This window comes from Corvus moneduloides, chromosome Z, assembly GCF_009650955.1.
Source record: "Corvus moneduloides isolate bCorMon1 chromosome Z, bCorMon1.pri, whole genome shotgun sequence".
In the NCBI taxonomy this organism is placed as follows: domain Eukaryota; kingdom Metazoa; phylum Chordata; class Aves; order Passeriformes; family Corvidae; genus Corvus; species Corvus moneduloides.
The window spans coordinates 65486975-65504437 of record NC_045511.1 but is presented as its reverse complement, the minus strand read 5'-3'; the positions used below and the strand labels follow the sequence as shown (position 1 = coordinate 65504437).

At 47.8% G+C, this 17463-nt stretch overlaps 1 protein-coding gene across 1 annotated transcript; it reads left to right on the top strand.

Moving 5' to 3' along the window:
* Window positions 1-1153: 1153 nt before the first annotated feature.
* Window positions 1154-13884, top strand: DMRT3 (doublesex and mab-3 related transcription factor 3). Its single transcript, XM_032097312.1, has 2 exons — window positions 1154-1745; window positions 8605-13884. The coding sequence occupies exons 1-2, from the start codon at window positions 1307-1309 to the stop codon at window positions 9567-9569; spliced, it is 1404 nt and encodes a 467-aa protein (XP_031953203.1). The 5' UTR covers window positions 1154-1306; the 3' UTR covers window positions 9570-13884.
* Window positions 13885-17463: the final 3579 nt, after the last annotated feature.

Below are 17463 nucleotides of genomic sequence, written 5' to 3'. Positions count from 1 at the left end.
TTATTCTCTCCGGCGAAATACTTCCAGAGTTTTAAATCGGGTTTCGTTATTACGTAGCCTCGCTAAAAGCTTTATTTCGTGTAGCGGTTATGGTGGAGGGAAGAGCAGGGGAGTTCTTGAGGCAACGAAATGGCTTCGGGTCCAAGCACCAGCCCCTGCCCTCCCGCGAATGCTACGCCGCGGGCAGATGAACGCTTGCAGTAATTTGTTTCCCCCCAGCCAAAATGCATATAACTTTATCTTTCTTTTTTCCCCCACCAATGTATTACATTTGGATTCAAGGTTCTCGCTGCCACACGGGAAATACCCGTGTTTCAGCGAGAAACTCCTCCGCGTGCGGAAATGCAGAACATTACAAGTCCGCCATGTGAGACATATCATTTAGGTTTCAAGCAACCTGACTTGCCGTGAATTTCACGTTCCTTTCTATAGCCATCGTTTGCGTTTAGGTAGCTGTCTTGCCGCGGTACGTAGAGAGGCAGCGGAGCCCATGGGGGCAGGTGCCTACCGCGGCTCTCCAGCTCTGCGGCGCGATCCCTCCGGGACGCGGCCGCAACCCGATTCGGCGCAGTTGTTCTGGGCAGCTCCTGGTCCCGGGCAGCTCCTGCTCCGGGCAGCTCTTTGCTGCTGCAAAACTTTAATAAAACTTTGATCTCGACTCCCTGCCACTGCCTCGCGACGCTGGGCCACAGGCGCTAGCAGCCATACACCGTGCCGCCGAACCCGGTGTCCCGTGGGCTTTCGAGGCGAGGCCAACGCAGAGCCCGGAGAAACCTCCTAGACCCGCTCATCCCTCAGCCCGGGGTGCCTTCGGGGGGTGAGCCGTGCGGAGGCAGGGGGTGGGTGGCAACAGCCGCGGTCCCGGTCCGCTCGGGGACGAACCCCTTTGGCACGGCACGGGCATCGCCGCCGCCCCGACGGCGGAGCAGACGCCCCCCCGCGCCGCTTCCTTCCCTCCCTCCTTCCCTCCCTCTGTTCCCCTATCTTTCTCTCCCTCCATTCCCCTGTCGGCGCCGGGGAAGGAGGGTGGCGGTGGGGGCGGGAGGGGGCGGGGGCGGACTGAGGGGCTCTGGGCTCAGCGGGGCGGCGCGGGCAGCGGCAGTGTCGCTCCGGCCGGCGGCAGCGCTCTGCCCGCCGGTGCCACCGCGGCGGGCGGTGCCTCTCCCGCCGGCCTGGGGTCGGAGCCGCGCCCCCCGCAGAGCCCGCGGGCACAGCCGCCCGCCTCCTCTCCTCCATCGCCCCGGCCTCCGCCCGCCCTCGCTGAGGCCTTCTCCTCCCCGGTGCCGGCTGCGCTCCTCCCGCGGGCATGAACGGCTATGGCTCCCCGTACCTCTACATGGGCGGCCCGGTGTCGCAGCCACCGCGGGCTCCTCTGCAGCGGACGCCGAAGTGCGCCCGGTGCCGCAACCACGGCGTGCTGTCCTGGCTGAAGGGCCACAAGCGCTATTGCCGCTTCAAGGACTGCACCTGCGAGAAGTGCATCCTCATCATCGAGAGGCAGCGGGTGATGGCCGCGCAGGTGGCGCTCCGCCGGCAGCAGGCCAACGAAAGCCTGGAGAGCCTCCTCCCGGACTCCCTGCGCTCCCTCCCCGGGCCGCCGGGCAACGCCGAGCCCCCCACCCCGCCGCCGGGGCCGTCGCCGTGTGCCGCGCAGCCGCGGGCCCCCGCCGAGCTGGCCGCCGCCGCCGCCCTCCGCTGGGCCGCCGAGCCGCCTCCCGCGCTCCCGGGGCCGCTCCCCAAGGCAGGTGAGGCCGGGCCGGGCCGGGCCGGGCACCGCGGTACCGGGGCAGGAGGGAAGGGGAGGGCCGGGATCCCGGCGGTCGGGGCTCGGGGGATGGGGCCGGAACGAGTAAAGGCGAAGGCTTTCCCTTTCTCCCGACGGGCTCTGTGGAAAGGGAATGGACAGGAATTCCGTCGGGTTCACTTTATCGCTCTTAAAAAGCATGGAGCCGCACAGCGACCGGCCCGCTCCCCAGCCAGAATCGCTTCCACCGCGACTAGTGGAGGGGGCCGGCGAACGTCGCCGCTGCCAACCGTCTCCCCGACGTGCCGCTTCTGGGCCCGTTCCCCAGGCCGGCCGGGAACGGGCCGCATCCCGCGTGGATCACAGCCGCATGTCTTTCTGCCGCTCCCGGTCCTGCCCCCGGGCTGGAGTCGGTGCCCGGCTTCCCGCACCCCGGGCAACGGGCTGCGGGACGTCGTCCAAGACAAGACCTGCATAGAGAGCCTCGGACCAAAAGCGGCGCCAGGAGCCGGAAGGCTTCTGCGGAGCTATGACGACCAGGGAAAGCCGGGTGGCGGCAGGGGATGAGCGGGACAACCCAGTCCTCCTGCACAGGCCTGTCCCCGGGGCAGCTTGCGACAGGTCGGGGGTGCTGAAACCACCGCCTGCAATGGGCTCCTTGTGAGTGCGACCTGTCGGTAATACACGTTTCTGAAGGCAAAACTAACCCTCCGGAACCGCTGTCGCGTTCCGTCCGTTGTCTGAGCGGGAGCTGACAGTCTTCCGCGATAGGGATACTCGGCAGGCAGGCCGCTGCCAGCCCATTGCGCTCCGCTGACAAGCTGTGACTAAATTTTACGCGGTACCCTGGGAGGGGAATGGCGAACCCTGGGCTCCCGCCGCGCGGGCCCGTGTGCGCTGTGGAGCCAGTCCGGCCACGGAGGCGTCCGCCAGGGCCCCGGCATGGCGCTCTGCTCCTCCAGTACCGGAGCAGACGCACACCGGGTCCGAGGCGCGGCACGGCTGACTCCGGCAGTGTGGCGAGGATGCCGGTGGTTTGGGACCCGCTTTCCCTTTTCCGGCCCTTGGCACCGCCTGCCTGCCCTCCGGCAGCCCCGTCCCCCCCCATCGCGGCCCGGTTCCGCTGGCCTCTCCCCAGGGCCGGGCATGGGGGTATTTGCCCAAATTTCCCACTAGTCGTAGCCTTCCGCCAGCGCGGATCATCTCCGCTCTCCGCTCTCCGCAGCCGCGGCGGCGCTTGGCCGGGGCCGCCTCCCTGCGAGGAGGTGGCGGGGGATAAGGCCGAGGAGGTGGGGAGAGAAGGAGAAAAACCCGCCTTGCTTCTTCCAGAAAATGAAAGTTCCCATGCGCCAGCACGATATAAATCTGTCGGATAGGAACGATATTAACTTGCACGCTCAACTTTCCTTCACCCTGATATATGGACTTCCCGGTTTAAAAGATTACAGTAATCACGGGAGGAGAGTGTAAAATCGAATCTGATAGCAATAACTTTTGGGGAAGGTCAGGCTCAAGTGAAATGTTACCAAGCAACAGGCATTTTGTTTGCAAAATACAATCAAAGTGTATTGATGAGAAATTCTTCCTTGCCAGCCAGTCAGCACTTTCTGATAACAGCTTTACGGAGAGAAAAAACAAACAAACAAACAAACAAACAAAACATAACGGAGATCTGTATAAATCAAGGCCCTCGGCGCTGCCTCTGCCCCCGTTCCCGCCTGCGGTGAGGCCGGGCTAGGGGGACCGGGGCACCCCGGGACCATCGGGGAACCTTTCTAGTTACACAGAACTCACCCGCGTGGTCCCCGGTCCCTGATTGTCACCGACGGTTTTTCCCCCAGTTTTTAATGAACATGAGGATGCATGAGAGCAAAGCAAAAAATATCTCCTTAGAGGTTCCTCCTGTCACCTGCCACCAGACGCTGTTTAACCACAAGACTTGTTTATTTCCAACTATCCTGCGTGCTCTGAGGGGCAGGATTTTCTCTTTCCTCTCTCCCCATTAACTGTAAAAGTTGCCGTGAAAACAGGGGATGAACCTCCTGTCTACCCGGTTTCTAAAACACACACGCGACCCCTTCCTTCTCGAGGACGTTATTCTCGTGAAAAGTTTTTTCACTGCCAAAGGGATATTTCCCGATGTCTGGCAAAATCAGATCCGTTTGCTTTGATTCCTGCTACAATCAGCCATTTCGGTGGGACAGTTCCGAAGTTCTGTTCTAGAAACAACCCCTGTTGCATCTGCCTCTGCTAACCTGGAATGATTCCTCCTCCTGATACCATGCTCACGAACTTTCCTTGCCCACATGAGTGCATGTTGCATTTCCTTAGTAGTAGTTACCAAGACTTGTAAACAATATAATGCTATATTCGGTCGTCTGATATTTTCAGAGACAGCTTCTTAATGCAGCGCAGCTGTCTCTGTGTTAGTTTGAGAACAGTCATTAGTCTCCTACAGAGTATTTAGACCTTCGAATACAGGGAAGAAAGTCTAAAGTGAAAGTAATAAAAAAAACCAGAACCAAAAACAATACCAAAAGAAAACTCCAACAACCCAAATCAAACTAACAAACAGCTCACTCCTTCAGACAGACAGCAAAAGTAAAAAAAAATCAAACCCACCAGTCAAAAAATTCATCCAAAGCAAACATAAAAGGTCCCACCAAAAACGTAGCCTTAGCTTTTTGTGCAGTTATACTAGTTGTGGTATCAGTCTTTCCTAATAATACGACTAAGGAAAACAGCAGGTGCTTTTGAGATAAAAGAAAATCTCTGTTGTGAAAAGAGTTGTCCTAACAATCAAAGAACAAGGTGTTTTAACAGGGAGTCAGCGGTGGGAATATCGAAGAAGCAAATTTGGTTCCAAAATACTAGACCAACTTTTCCAGACAAGTTATTAACTTGAGGAGAATAACTTTTCCCCCTCACCTATTTTAATTTTATTTGGCCCCTTTGCAACACTTTACTCACGATTGTTAATGTATAAATAATCAAGAAGAACTGGGGTAAATATTGTGCCAAATTCGTATCAGCTTTATTTATTAATTTGTATTTTACTGTAAATGCATGTACAGTTCTCCCACTGTTCTGTTTCACGTGCATCTGTATTTGCATTGCATCTCTGTAGATCCGGGTCGGTGTCTCTGCATGCATATTATTTGGTGAATACTCCCCATCTTTTATATCAGTAGGAAAACAGTTTCCCTAGTTTTCCCAGGAATCACAAACTAGATACTTAAATGCAGACAATTTCAAATAGAAGGTGTTGGGAGAAAAAACCCCCCACCCAACACACGCACAATCACAGAAAAAAAACCAAACCAAAACAACCCTCTCCCCCCCCCCAAAAAAAAACCCCAACCCCAGAACCACACAAAGAAACACCTCTCCAAACCAAAACCAAAACAAAAAACCCCCACAGAAAAAAACAAAAAAAAAACCAAAAAAAAACCAAAAAAAAAGGCAGCAAACCAACCAAACACCACCACCACTAAAAATACAGCAAAAAGCCGAAGCTCACACAGAACAAAATACAACACCCAAACACCCACAAACGTAAAATGTCTGAGGACGAGATTTCTTTCTTGAAGTCTAGAACATCCTCATGTGAAACTTATGAATTATGGGAAAAAAAAAAAGCTTTGGTGAAGAGCAGGAGGTTGTACGTTCTAAATACAAAATTGTTTTTGTACCTGAAAATACAAACATTTGCAATTAATACATGCATGCAATATGCCTACAATTCAGTGCCCACGTAGGGACATTTACAACGTATCTTCACAAATTTTTGTTTATTTGGCGATGTCTATTTTGTGCCAGTTTTAAACAAACGAAAATCCCGGTCGCGGCGGTTCCCATGGAGGGTTGGGGACAGTCCCCGGAGCACGCCTGGTTCTCCCGGAGCGCTCAGCGTAGCGGGCAAGGGGTGTTTCGATGGGGAGAAAGCAGTTATAGCACAGCCTAACAGAGAGGGAAGCCCCGGCGCCGGCCAGGTGAGCTGCCGTGCGACAGGCTCGGGCCCCGGGCTGTGACACCGCGCACCGCCCCAGCCCGGGCATGGAGCCGCCTGACACCGGCAGCCAGAAATGCTCTCAAAAAAGGCAGAGGGAAAAATACAACAGCCTTCATGCTCAGTAGAGTAGCCAACAGAGGGTAATCCTCCATGTGTTAATAGCAGCGCTTCGATTTAAATCACCAAAATCTCGTTTTCCGCGTCTGTTCCTGCAAGTCTAACAGCCCGGTGAGATACGTCGCTATGACCTGTGCTGTTCGAGGAGATTATCCCTGTGCAAAAGCTAAGAGCCGGCATCTGTGCGGTCTCCTGATGATAAAGGCGCAAAATTCAGTGGGACAAGTTCTCAGAATTGTAAGAAAATTTTTTAGGCAAGCCTCATAAGGATATTTTTAAGTGTACAGAAAACTAAGCAATTCTGAAATATCTTGAAAATAACATTTTGTAAGGATCAGGGAATATATTAGAGATATCTTACCTGATCTGGGAGTGTGTGTGTGTTTGTTTGTTTGTTTGTTTTTAATAAACACATTTTTTTTCCTCCCCAATAGTACTTTTTCCCATAAAGATACACTGTAAACGTGAGCATGAGGTATTTCTGAAATATGTCCTCCTTGCATTCAGTCCATTTGGTAATATTGGTCACCACAGTGCAATCTATTTATGTGAAAATTAGGGCTATCATCTCCCTTAACAGCCTCTCTAACTCTGTCAAGACAGGGACAGGGTAGTTGGATGTCCTCAGACTGCCCGATAAGCCTTCAATACACAAATTGTCCATTCACCAAGATTTGTAATAAATGCATAGTGAAGGGATTAGAAGGGAAAGGTAGCGTGAGTCTCACATTTTCTCAATAGTGGATGAGCTGTGCCAATGCCTTAGCACCTCCTCAAAAGGAGGCACGTGCCAGTTTGCTATCGGCAGCAATTCCTGCATTCTACTTCGGCTGCTAAAGCAGGATTGATGCGCTGAGTGTGTGAGAAAAAGGAAACATACACAGCCTTGTCTGTAATATACAACATGCAGAGCTGCTGCTTCTCTGCACTAGACAGACAGCGTAACCAGTGTAAAAACCAGTTCCCCAAACAGGTTATCCTGCTAAAAGGAGTGAGGTCTTTGTAAGGGCGTCTGTATTCCTCAGCTACACACTTACCTTCCACAGCCCAAATTAGCAACATCCCAATCTCTGTAAGATGGCCCATCATTTCTGCCAGGTGCATCCATCCCCATGAGGAAAACCTTCCTTTGCCATGCTCACACTGTCCTGTGCTCCGCCAGGATCTCCTCTTTGTAACTCCCATTGTGGCGAGCATAGTGTATTCTTGCTCAGCTCGGGCTTGCTCAGACCCTGACTTCTTTCTATCTGGTGGATAAATTGCTTTAATAGTATTTTTTCATGCTGATCTGGTAAACATTACACTTAGCCCACTAATGGATGAGGAGATGCCCTGCCTGTTCCTGTGGTGAAAGGAAGGCAGGAGATGGTGAGCACTGAGGCTCAGGTGCTTGCACACTTCTAACTGGTTCCATCTCAGCTGGGCAGGTGGGATCATCAGCACATTTCAGGAATCTTTGCTTGCTTCTTACAGCTACTTTATCTAGTTGGGGAGTTTGCCAGGGGCTTGGAAAACCAAGGAAAGAGTTGGATTGGTTTTTGCAGACAGTCCTTCCCATTTGTGTGTTCAAAAGCACTACCCTGTGCAGTTAAAGTAGACTCTGTCAGCTGCAGTTTGGAAAATGATCCTGTCCCCATGCATTGATGCTTTCCAAGAGTATCATCAATGCGCTCTTTGAGAAAAGCCAGCAGAACTGTGTTCTTGGGAAATAACCATGAACAATCACAAGCAAGTATGTTGACCCCCTTTTGCAAAAGCAAGCATTCTTCCCTTCTTGCTGACAAGGGGTCTTATTTCAAAGGATCCCATACCCTGGTCAGGCATTACCAAAGAGTTTTGAGTGTCCATCTGGAGATGGCATGGTCAATGGACTTGTTTTCAGCTCCATACTCAGCTCTCATCCTTCTTAGTTTAGCACACAGAAAGCAAGATACCTGGAACGATTGTTAAGAGAGCTTGTGGGGTCCCCATCACTGGAATTATTTAAAACTCAGCTGGAGCAGGGACACAAGCAACCTGCTCTTTGTCTAACGCTGCTCCTGCTTTGAAGAGGATGTTGGACCAAATGCCTTCCAGATGTCCTCTCCAAATCAGAATTTTCTAGAATATGTGCTTGAATGGGACAAGGCATCAGCCACACTTAAGGGTTTAGAGGAAAACCTGTGATCCTTGCTGTGGAAGGAACCAATTTCTATGGGAGGAACCAGTTTCTTCAGAGCCAGAACTGGGATGCATTTTTTTATTTGAAGACTTTTTAAACCTTCAGCCTGTACTTATAATGGAATGGTTCCACCAGTGCTGTTGGAGCTGCAGAGGGAATTTTCATCTCCTAAGTGCCCTCTTCAGCTCACAATGAGGTCGTACTAGTGAGGAATCACAATGTGAAAGTGCTGAAGTTCCTCTGAGAACTTGGTGGTGTGTTGCTGCCTTGTAACCGGTGAGAAAGGATGTATATAGCATTTTTGATGCAGCAGAAAAATGATTACAGCTTCTTTGCTTGCACATGAGAGAATGAGACAGAGTACGCCTAGATCAGGCCACATTATTCTTTTGCAGTTTTATTCTCATGAGATGTTGCAAAGATACCTTAATTTTGGAAGGATCTCTGAAAAAAAGCACTTTTTTCCCCTTAGAATCCTGGTCTGTTCACTTTAAGAAGACAGCATCCTCAAATCTCTGTAAAAGCTTTTGGCCTCAGTTTTCTGTTAACTTCTCTGACTTCTCTTTGCAGACATGAATGAGGAGCGGTTGGGTGATGCGAGTGGAGCAGACGGTACTGAGACCTACAGTGACAAAGACACAGACCAAAGGAGTTCCCCAGACATGACTAAAGCCAAAAGTTGTTTCAACCCTGAAAGCCCTGAAATTGTTTCAGTGGATGAGGTTGGTTTTGCAGTTCAGAAAAATGGTGGGAGCACAGAGAACCGTCCAGATAGCCCCAAGTACCACCCAGAGCAGAACCACCTCCTGATAGAAGGTCCTTCTGGGACAGTTTCCCTACCATTCAGTTTGAAAGCAAACAGACCTCCACTTGAAGTCTTGAAAAAGATCTTCCCTAACCAAAAGCCAACTGTTCTAGAGTTGATCCTGAAGGGGTGTGGCGGTGATCTGGTGAGTGCTGTAGAGGTTCTCCTGTCTAGTCGGTCTTCAGTGGCCAGCGGAGAGAGAACTTCTGCAGAATCTGATAGTCTTGTTTTGCCTTCCAACGGGCATATTTTTGAACACACACTGAGTTCCTATCCTATTTCGTCTTCCAAGTGGTCTGTGGGCTCGGCATTTAGGGTTCCTGACACGCTGAGGTTCTCTGCTGATTCCAGTAATGTTGTGCCAAATCCTCTGGCTGTACCTTTGCAGCACCCTTTCCCTCAGCCACCACGCTACCCGCTGATGCTGAGGAACACTTTGGCAAGAAACCAGTCCAGCCCATTCCTGCCCAACGACGTCACCCTGTGGAACACCATGACGCTGCAGCAGCAGTACCAGTTGCGGTCCCAGTATGTCAGTCCTTTCTCTAGCAACTCAGCCAGTGTTTTCCGAACCTCACCTGTCCTTCCTTCCCGCTCGTCAGAAGATCCTAGGATCTCGATTCCTGATGATGGATGTCCTATTGTGTCTAAGCAACCAATTTACACAGAGGATGATTATGAGGAAAGATCTGATTCTTCAGACTCAAGAATACTCAACACATCTTCTTAGACTGACATTTGACATGTGACAGCTAAGCGATGCTCACAGTGCAGCTGAACTCCTGGCCCCTAAGAGGAGGGACACATACTCTACAAAACTCTTGCAATTGTATTAAAAAGTGACTTTGCTTGGTATTGTACTATAGCAATAAAGACGTAACTTATTTAATTTCTTGCACTTCACTGGATAATGCCAAATAGCAATACTCTGGCTTTAGTGCTGAGTGTGTGTTACAAAGGAAGACTTTATGGCTACCACTTATGGGACTCTAGAAGACTCATAATGGAAATAGAAGCCCAAGGTCTACTTTGTTCCTTAACTCAGAAAAATGGGGATGTTAAACTAGAATACTTGAATGCTGTTTTATAATTGAGAACTCCTCAGGACATAAGAAATCAAGCAAACGTAGTTCAATTGCAAATGGACTAAAACAAGGACCTTATAATCTTATGCCAGTGATCATCCTTGCAATGAAAGAAAAGGCAGAAGAAAGAAATACACACATGCAACTAACATCAGCTGCTTCTGTGCTGTTTGAGCTTGGACACTTTTCAGAGAAATATTATTAAGAGTTATTCTTTTCCCATGGCTAGGTCGAAATGTGTAATGTCAGTGTAAAACCAATTACAGCTGTGAATTGCATGAAGTGTATCGTGAAATGAACACCAGATTAAGCATTGTCAGGTTAATGTAGCATGCTAAGGATTCTAGAAAAATAAACTAAGATGATGATCTTGGTTTATGTCATTTATACTGGGCAAATAACATTCTGAAGATAGAGAGCTGATTAATTCTCAGCCAGGGTTAAAACGTCCAGCTCCAGCAGCTGCAGTCAGAGGAAACCTCTTTTTCCAAGTCTGAGTTTTGCTTCCCTGCCTTGTAACTTGCAACTGAGATTAGGCAAAAGTTGTCATCAGGGAAGCTGAGGTCTCTTGCATTTGTACTGCAGACATTTCCAAGCTCAGCTGAGTAAAGCAGAGCTTGCTACAATCACAGAAAGCAGAAAACAAAAGGCTCTCCAAATACTTCAGAAGCGTCTTTTTTTCCTATACTGTAGAAGTAGTACAAAAAGGAAATAGGATGTAATAGCGGGCATTTCTTTAAAATAGTGTTTAGCCAAATGGCAGCTTCCCTAAATCTAGAAAAGTAATGGTTTGAAAAATTTATTGCATGATTGCATGCTTTGATTACACTGCATATCTTATGTGTGTCTGAGTAACATTAGGAATTGCTTCTGATGAGGAATGCCACTAAGTTTAATGTCCACTTAGAAGTTTGTTAAGCTTTTAGTGTCTTTTTTTCAACTGTTCACAAGTGACTGCATATGCTTGACAATTGACTTTTACAAAACACACCTCTGAGTGCAGATGAAATGACTCTCTGGTCTTTCAGGTGTAGGGATTAGTCCCACACCTCAAAAAAAAAAAAAAAAAAGGTGAGGCCACCCTGAAGTTGGACTCTGAAGCAGATGGGCTTTAAAACTGTTGTATAAATGTATCAGGCATGTTATCTGGTGTCACTGTTGATACGAATGCCTGTGTTCTCATTTGGCATTTCATGTTCTGTACGTCTTGTGCACACAGTAAATCTCTCATTTTATAAAGGTACTGCATACGCACAAAAAGGAGAATAAGATAATGACTTTATTTTCCTTAGGGGATAAATTAACCGAAAGATACTTTATCTTGCATAACTTTCCAACCTGTTCAAAAAAGCATTTTATTGGTTATGCTACAGAGCAAAGACATAAAAGCAGGGGAAGGGAGGAAAAAATATTCCCTTATGGAAGTGTAAATCTGAAAGCATCCGGAGCTTTCCTGAATGCACAGTTTCAGTTGTGTACTGACAGATTTGCCTGCATTCACATGGCACTTATAAACAAATTCCTCTTACAGCCACTCCAGAGAAAAAAGGAATATGCAAAATAGATCTCGTGAACAGAAAGGCAGGAGGTAGTGAAACACTGTGCTCCAACACGGTAGAGAAATTGTCAAAGGCTAGGTAAGAGCAGATAGGCCCAGGAGCTCCAGTTTTGAGCAGATTTCCTTCCTGCAGAAATCGTAGGCATCACTGTACATTGAATGAAATCTCAGTGGAGTTTTTTTGTTTGTTTTGCTTGTTTTTTTGTGTATTTGTTTTGCTACAGATGTTGAATCATCTTCAGCAGAAGGACCAAACTGTGGTACCTGCAAGAGCTCATGCCCTCTGTGGTCTGTGGGTTTTCAGAGAAGTGAATTTTGGCATCTTGCAACTGGGACACGTCTTTCAAAGAAAGGTGGCCCTTGGCTTACATGGAATTAACTATTCTCACACTTGTGGTGAAAAATGCAGATTTGACGGTATGATTTTTAAAATTCTATCTTTTTGACAAGCAGTTTTCCGAAAAAGGAAACAAATTAAAATGATCCTTGTCTGTGGTGTTATAAAATAACTTTTGACTCAATTGACAAATACTTTTTTCCTTAAATAAAGCAAATGTATCCCTGTTCAAAACAAGAAATGCAAATTTTAATGTTGGACAGTAATTTTTGTTCGAACACACAATATTTTATCTATACAGGAGATTTTTTCTTTTTTTTTTCAAAAATATATACTGGCCTGCAATGATATCTTTGAGAAATTGCTTTGTTCATCCAGTTGTATTGTCCAGGCTGGCACTACAGGCAGATAAAATTTTTAAGGATCTCTTGGCATGTTGGCAGGAATCTTTTTCTGCCGACAACAGTGTTGGGACCTGTTCCTCAGACCTCTGCTGTGCTGGTGGGTGCTGCCCACGCAATTCCACCATCCCAGCAAGGGCAGCCGCGGGGAGAGGGAACCCCTTTTCTGCTGGAGCCCCATCAAGTCCGGGCCGGCAGCGGCCACCCCAGAGCTGGCGGTCCTCCCCATGGCTCCGGCTGTGCTTTCCCCGAGGTCGGTGACAGCCGTGTCACCGCAGCTGGCGGCAGCGGGACTGGTCCGGAGCCCGCGGAGCGCCCGTGGCGGTGCAGCTTCCCGGGATTCCCACGGCTCCGGGACCCGGGAGAAGGTCGGCCGGTACACCACCTAGAACTTGCGTTTCCTGGCTCCATCTTGTGGCAAACAGGGGCATCTCCGCCTCGGAGCAAGTGCTTCACGCTGAGGGAGAGAGGACGTTGGGTTGAAGCTGGAAGCATTGAGGGTCAGAAGCTCCCCGAGGCCCAAAAAAAAAAAAAAAAAAAAAAAGTATCAAGAAGGATGCCTTGAGCCTGGTGAAGTCTCTGTTGGCTCTCAGAATCCAACGCGTTGTTGGGGTTTTTTTGAGGTCTTTTTTGAGTGCTAGTGTGGCTGTGTCTTTCTTGGAGCAAGAGACATTCAGCCCTGTGCCCTCTGCACAGCTCCCGCTCCTGACTGAGCAGCCACTCAGGAGCCTCTTTGGGGTGCCCCAAGACTGTTTTTTCTCCTGACAGAGAGGTGATTTCATGGTCAGCTCTCTAGGCAATGTCACAGGAAGCTCTCTCTGCTCATGGCTCTGCTTGTCCAGGTCTCAGGCCCACCAGACACCAGTGCAGTGGGCTCTGCAGAGGCTGGCTGCTGCCCCAGAGGCACATTGCCAAACCCCTGCTAGCTGACCTCTAGCTGTGACAAGGTGGTTAAGGCCAACAATGATGTAACATTTATAGTTTCTCCCTCAAAGGAATGCCATGGAGAGCTCTAATGCGATGCTCATGTTCTCTGGTATCTCTCATACCTGTAGATAAGGGAATAGTCAGAGGGACAGCAGGGATAAGCACAGCACAATGGGGGTGTCCTGCACCAAACAATCCCTTGCCTTGTCCTTGCTGGTGTTGTGCTGCTTTCCTGAGGGTCCCTGACTTGTCCTCATTATGGGTCTGAAGGGCCACCTCTGCAACATTTGTTGTATGCTTGGTGAACAGGCTCACCTGACATTTGTGCTGACAACTTTGAAAAATGACTTTGATTCTCTCAGTATACTGTTTCAGTGATTCATTCTTTATGTGCATTTATTCAGCAGACTGAGTGGGGAAATAAGATTGATGCTAAATTTATATGTTAATTTTAATATTGAAGCTATCCTGTATTTGAAGAATAAGATCAATTCTTCAATTTCATTTCTTACGTGATATTGCATATTGTCATTACTGGAAAATAAAATTATTTCTGAATGCATACTATCTAAACTTCAATTTTAGTGGACACTTAACTTTGACGCATCATTCTTCTCTCTTCCGTATAAAAACTAACTTAATACAGTATTTAACATTCTTGCACTAGTCTGCCACTGGAAGATGACAAAGACAAGCCTCTTTACCCTAAAGGATGTTTTGTTAATGTGCTCCCTGCAGCATTTCTGCACTGTCACAGATTCCATGCATGACTCTGTGTTGCATACATGCTACAACAGGAATCTTGGTTGATGGTTGTGTCCCTCACTAGAGATTAATTTCATTAATTTCCACATTAACAGCAGTGCTTGAGAGCCACAGCCACAGCTATTCACTAAGCATGCCTGTAGACAGGCCGAAACCTGATCTTAAGTGGAGAATTCAACCCTTAGATCATTATCAGGAAGCAAATCATGTGGAGGATGGATACAGAGAATCACATGTACAGAAAGATTTGGCCTCTACAGAGGGAGAGATACTTTAAAGAGTCCTGCTGCCAGAGACTGGGCTCTCCTGAATCTGCAACAGAAAGAAAACATTTACAGCAATTTAGGAGTGTGGTTTGCTACTTTATCTCTTTGCAATCTGTGCAGAAGATTAAGCCGACAGATAGGGGGAATTTCGCAGGGTTACATCCTTGCTCTGCCCTATAACCCGAGGAAGAATTTTCCCCCTCCATGAGATAAAGATAACTGCTACAAGGATTTAATTGTTTTTATCTGAAAATTCTCAAAGAGTTTAAGTGTTCTGTAAATAAGAGAGCAGAACATAGTGTTTACCAGATTGTGTATGGTATGATTCCCTTTCTGATGTTTTCTCTGTGAGAGAGAGGCTACAGCTTTTCAACGTCTGAACTGCGACTGCCTTCAGCAAGAGTTTTCCTGAAAACCTCAGGATTATACTTAGATAGTCCTGAGCAAACAACTGCCATAAAATGGCTAAAAGTTGTGAGACCTGAGGTAAATACTCTTTGGGTTCTTTCCTCCTTCCTCTTCTGAGTTTATGGACTTTATACATTTCAACTTTCTCCTCTGTAACACCTAGATAAAACCAGAAATCTTGTGACAAAATTGTACTAATTGCCTTTTTTTTTCCCCCCTCAAGGCAATGAATACATGAATCAGCAAAAGTTTGAGGAAGAGTGAGAAAGCAGAATTTAAGACACAGTGAAATCTATTCATTTTTCTAGGACTTGTGTGGCTCAGGGAGGTGTGCAGACTCAGGAGGAGCTGGTCTCCTTTCTCTGGGGAGGGTGAGCAGACCGCGGCACTTAGGCCAGCAGTATGACCTCAGCTTGGGGGCTGCAGCCCCTCAGGAGTGGGCCCACGTCAATGGGAGAAAGACAGAGTGAAGGGAGGAGTGTGGCAGCAGCGTGTTGTGAAGGTGCTTGCGGTAACTGATAGAAGCTTTCCTGCTTTGTTGCACACAGCAAAGCTCAAACCCACTTTTGGAAACATCTTTCTTTGGAGCCTGATCCCTCTGCACATTGCTGACATTCCTTCTTGCCATGGTGAGTATAAACCTGGAAGAGTGAGAGATAAAATTCATCCTACACAGAAAAACATAAAGGAGAAATTGAAATACTCAGAAATACTTGGTGCTATTTGGCAAATCTAGATGTTTTTATCATTTATGAGGGCTAAACGACTCATGTGACAAGGGATGCAGAAGCAATCCTGACAGGCCATTGTACTTGAGAGAGCATTGTAATAAAAATTTAAGTTTCTCTGCCTCTGCTTATTGATCTTCTGACTCACTCACTAGGAACAGGCTCCTGAAGGGTGCTTGCAGCTGTTCACACTGTACAGTTAGCAACTTCCCTGGCAACAGAAACCAGTTGGTTGTTACCTTGAACGTGCCTTTTTCTCTAGTAAAATAAGGACAAGGCTTAATGTCTGGTATGGCTACATATTCTATGCATAAAAAGCAACACTATCACAAGAGAAATGTTCCTAGACTACAGAAAACTATTCTACATGGCTCCATCCTTACTGCAAAATCCTATTCAGGAGATTTCAATACCCTTCATAGATTTAACCCAACTTACAGCCCAGTTACTACATTTTAGACCGTGTGACTTAGTCACTAATACAGTTATGGTCAGTTACATATAAGTTATGAATTTTCTTCCTTGCTCCTTCTCCTGTAATTTCTCTTTTTTCTAATGATCTTCAGAGATATAAACAAAAGGAATATTTGGCCACATGTATTTTGCTTCTTTTATCTCCATTATCGCCAAATAACTAATTTTCACAAAAAGGGTGGTATGGTTAATTTATTTTTAATTCTTCTCAAAAATTTAACAAAACAAAAGTGATAGGTTTTCTGAGGCTCCAAAGGGAAGAGAGCATTAGTTTCACTTACCCACACAATCTCTTTCTGCTATTCTCACCTATGTTGGTGAGCACAGTACAGTCATCAATCACTACAGCCCTTGCAAACAACTGGGAATTGGGCTGGATTTGGGGTTGCTTTGCAGAACCTTGGAACACATGAGGAGGGAGGGAGGGAGGGAGGGAGGGGAAGGGAGGGGAGGAAAGAATAATTTCTGACCTTCAATGCCTTCTGGGGAGTGGGTCTTTCCCAGGCCTAAGCCGGAGCTATCAGACTTTATGCCCACATTTCTGTTGCCTTGAAAAGGGAACAGAGTGATCTACACCAGAGCCAGGAGCTGCTCAGAGCTGGTCTCCCTGTGCTGTCCTCACGCCTCCCTCCTCTCCCAGAAAGTTCGCCGCATGAGTATTTAGCAGACTTGCATGGTGTATGTGTATGCAAAGCTATGCCTAATTCCCAGGTGATTGGTTTATTTTCTGACATAGAAGAACTCGAGTAAACACTCTGCTTGTTGAATTATTGTTTGGTGTTCATGTATTTCCTGATACGGCCATCACTGCTCTCTGTTGTTTTAATAGTTTTAAATTTTTCTCTGCTGTTCTCTTGTTCTGGCAATAGGAGAAGTAACTGTGGTGGTGGGTGTGGTGAGAGGCAGTACAATCCCACCATCCTGCTCCTAGCGGCTCTACTCTGACCCCTCACCTCCTCTGCAGCACCACTCCTCCAGTGTTTTTGTACACTTTCTGAGGCCTGAAAGTGCAGGTCAGCTAGTTACTGTGACCGGGTTTAAATTCATCTGCAGAGGATTAAATTGCTGCCGGAAAGAACTCAAATAACTTCTTTATTTCACCAGTACCCCAAATAACCACTGATGCTGAAGAACTGGTGACTGCAGTCATTCAGCCCATGGTTCCCTTCTCCTCCTTAAACTGGAAAAGTGCAAGTTCAGGCAAAAATGCGAACTGTGTGTACAAGATATTTAAGACTTCCTCGGGAAATAGGTTATATTTTCCCCTTCCAAATGTCTGGAATTTCAACTGTGTTTGAATTCATCCCTGAGTAGAGATTAGAGGAGGAAAAAGTCAGTTGCAAACGACTGTAACATATATTACTCAGACCACGTAACATACATTATTAAAACAAATACCTAAAGCAAATGCTTTCTTGCACAAGGTGACGTGGACATCAAAAGCATGGCCTTGTCCTCACGCAAAGTAAGGCGGTCTGGCTGTATTTCAGCCAAGTACTGGACGGATTTGTACGGGCTACGGAGCGGCCACTAACTTGGGACGGGAGGAGAAGAGAGCTGGGCTCGGAGAGCCGGCGCTCCTCCCCCGAGCCGATGGCCCCACCTAGTGACAGCGCGCTCGCAGCGCGCACCGCGGCCGCCCCGACGGCCCCGCGCAGGAGCGGCGCCGCTGCCG

What these genes read in the sequence shown, in the direction of transcription:
- DMRT3 (XM_032097312.1), top strand. Translation starts at nt 1,307, where the DNA reads ATGAACGGCTATGGCTCCCCGTACCTCTACATGGGCGGCCCGGTGTCG. An exon ending in GGGGCCGCTCCCCAAGGCAG is followed by an intron (nt 1,746 to 8,604) that starts GTGAGGCCGGGC and finishes TTCTCTTTGCAG; the next exon opens with ACATGAATGAGGAGCGGTTG.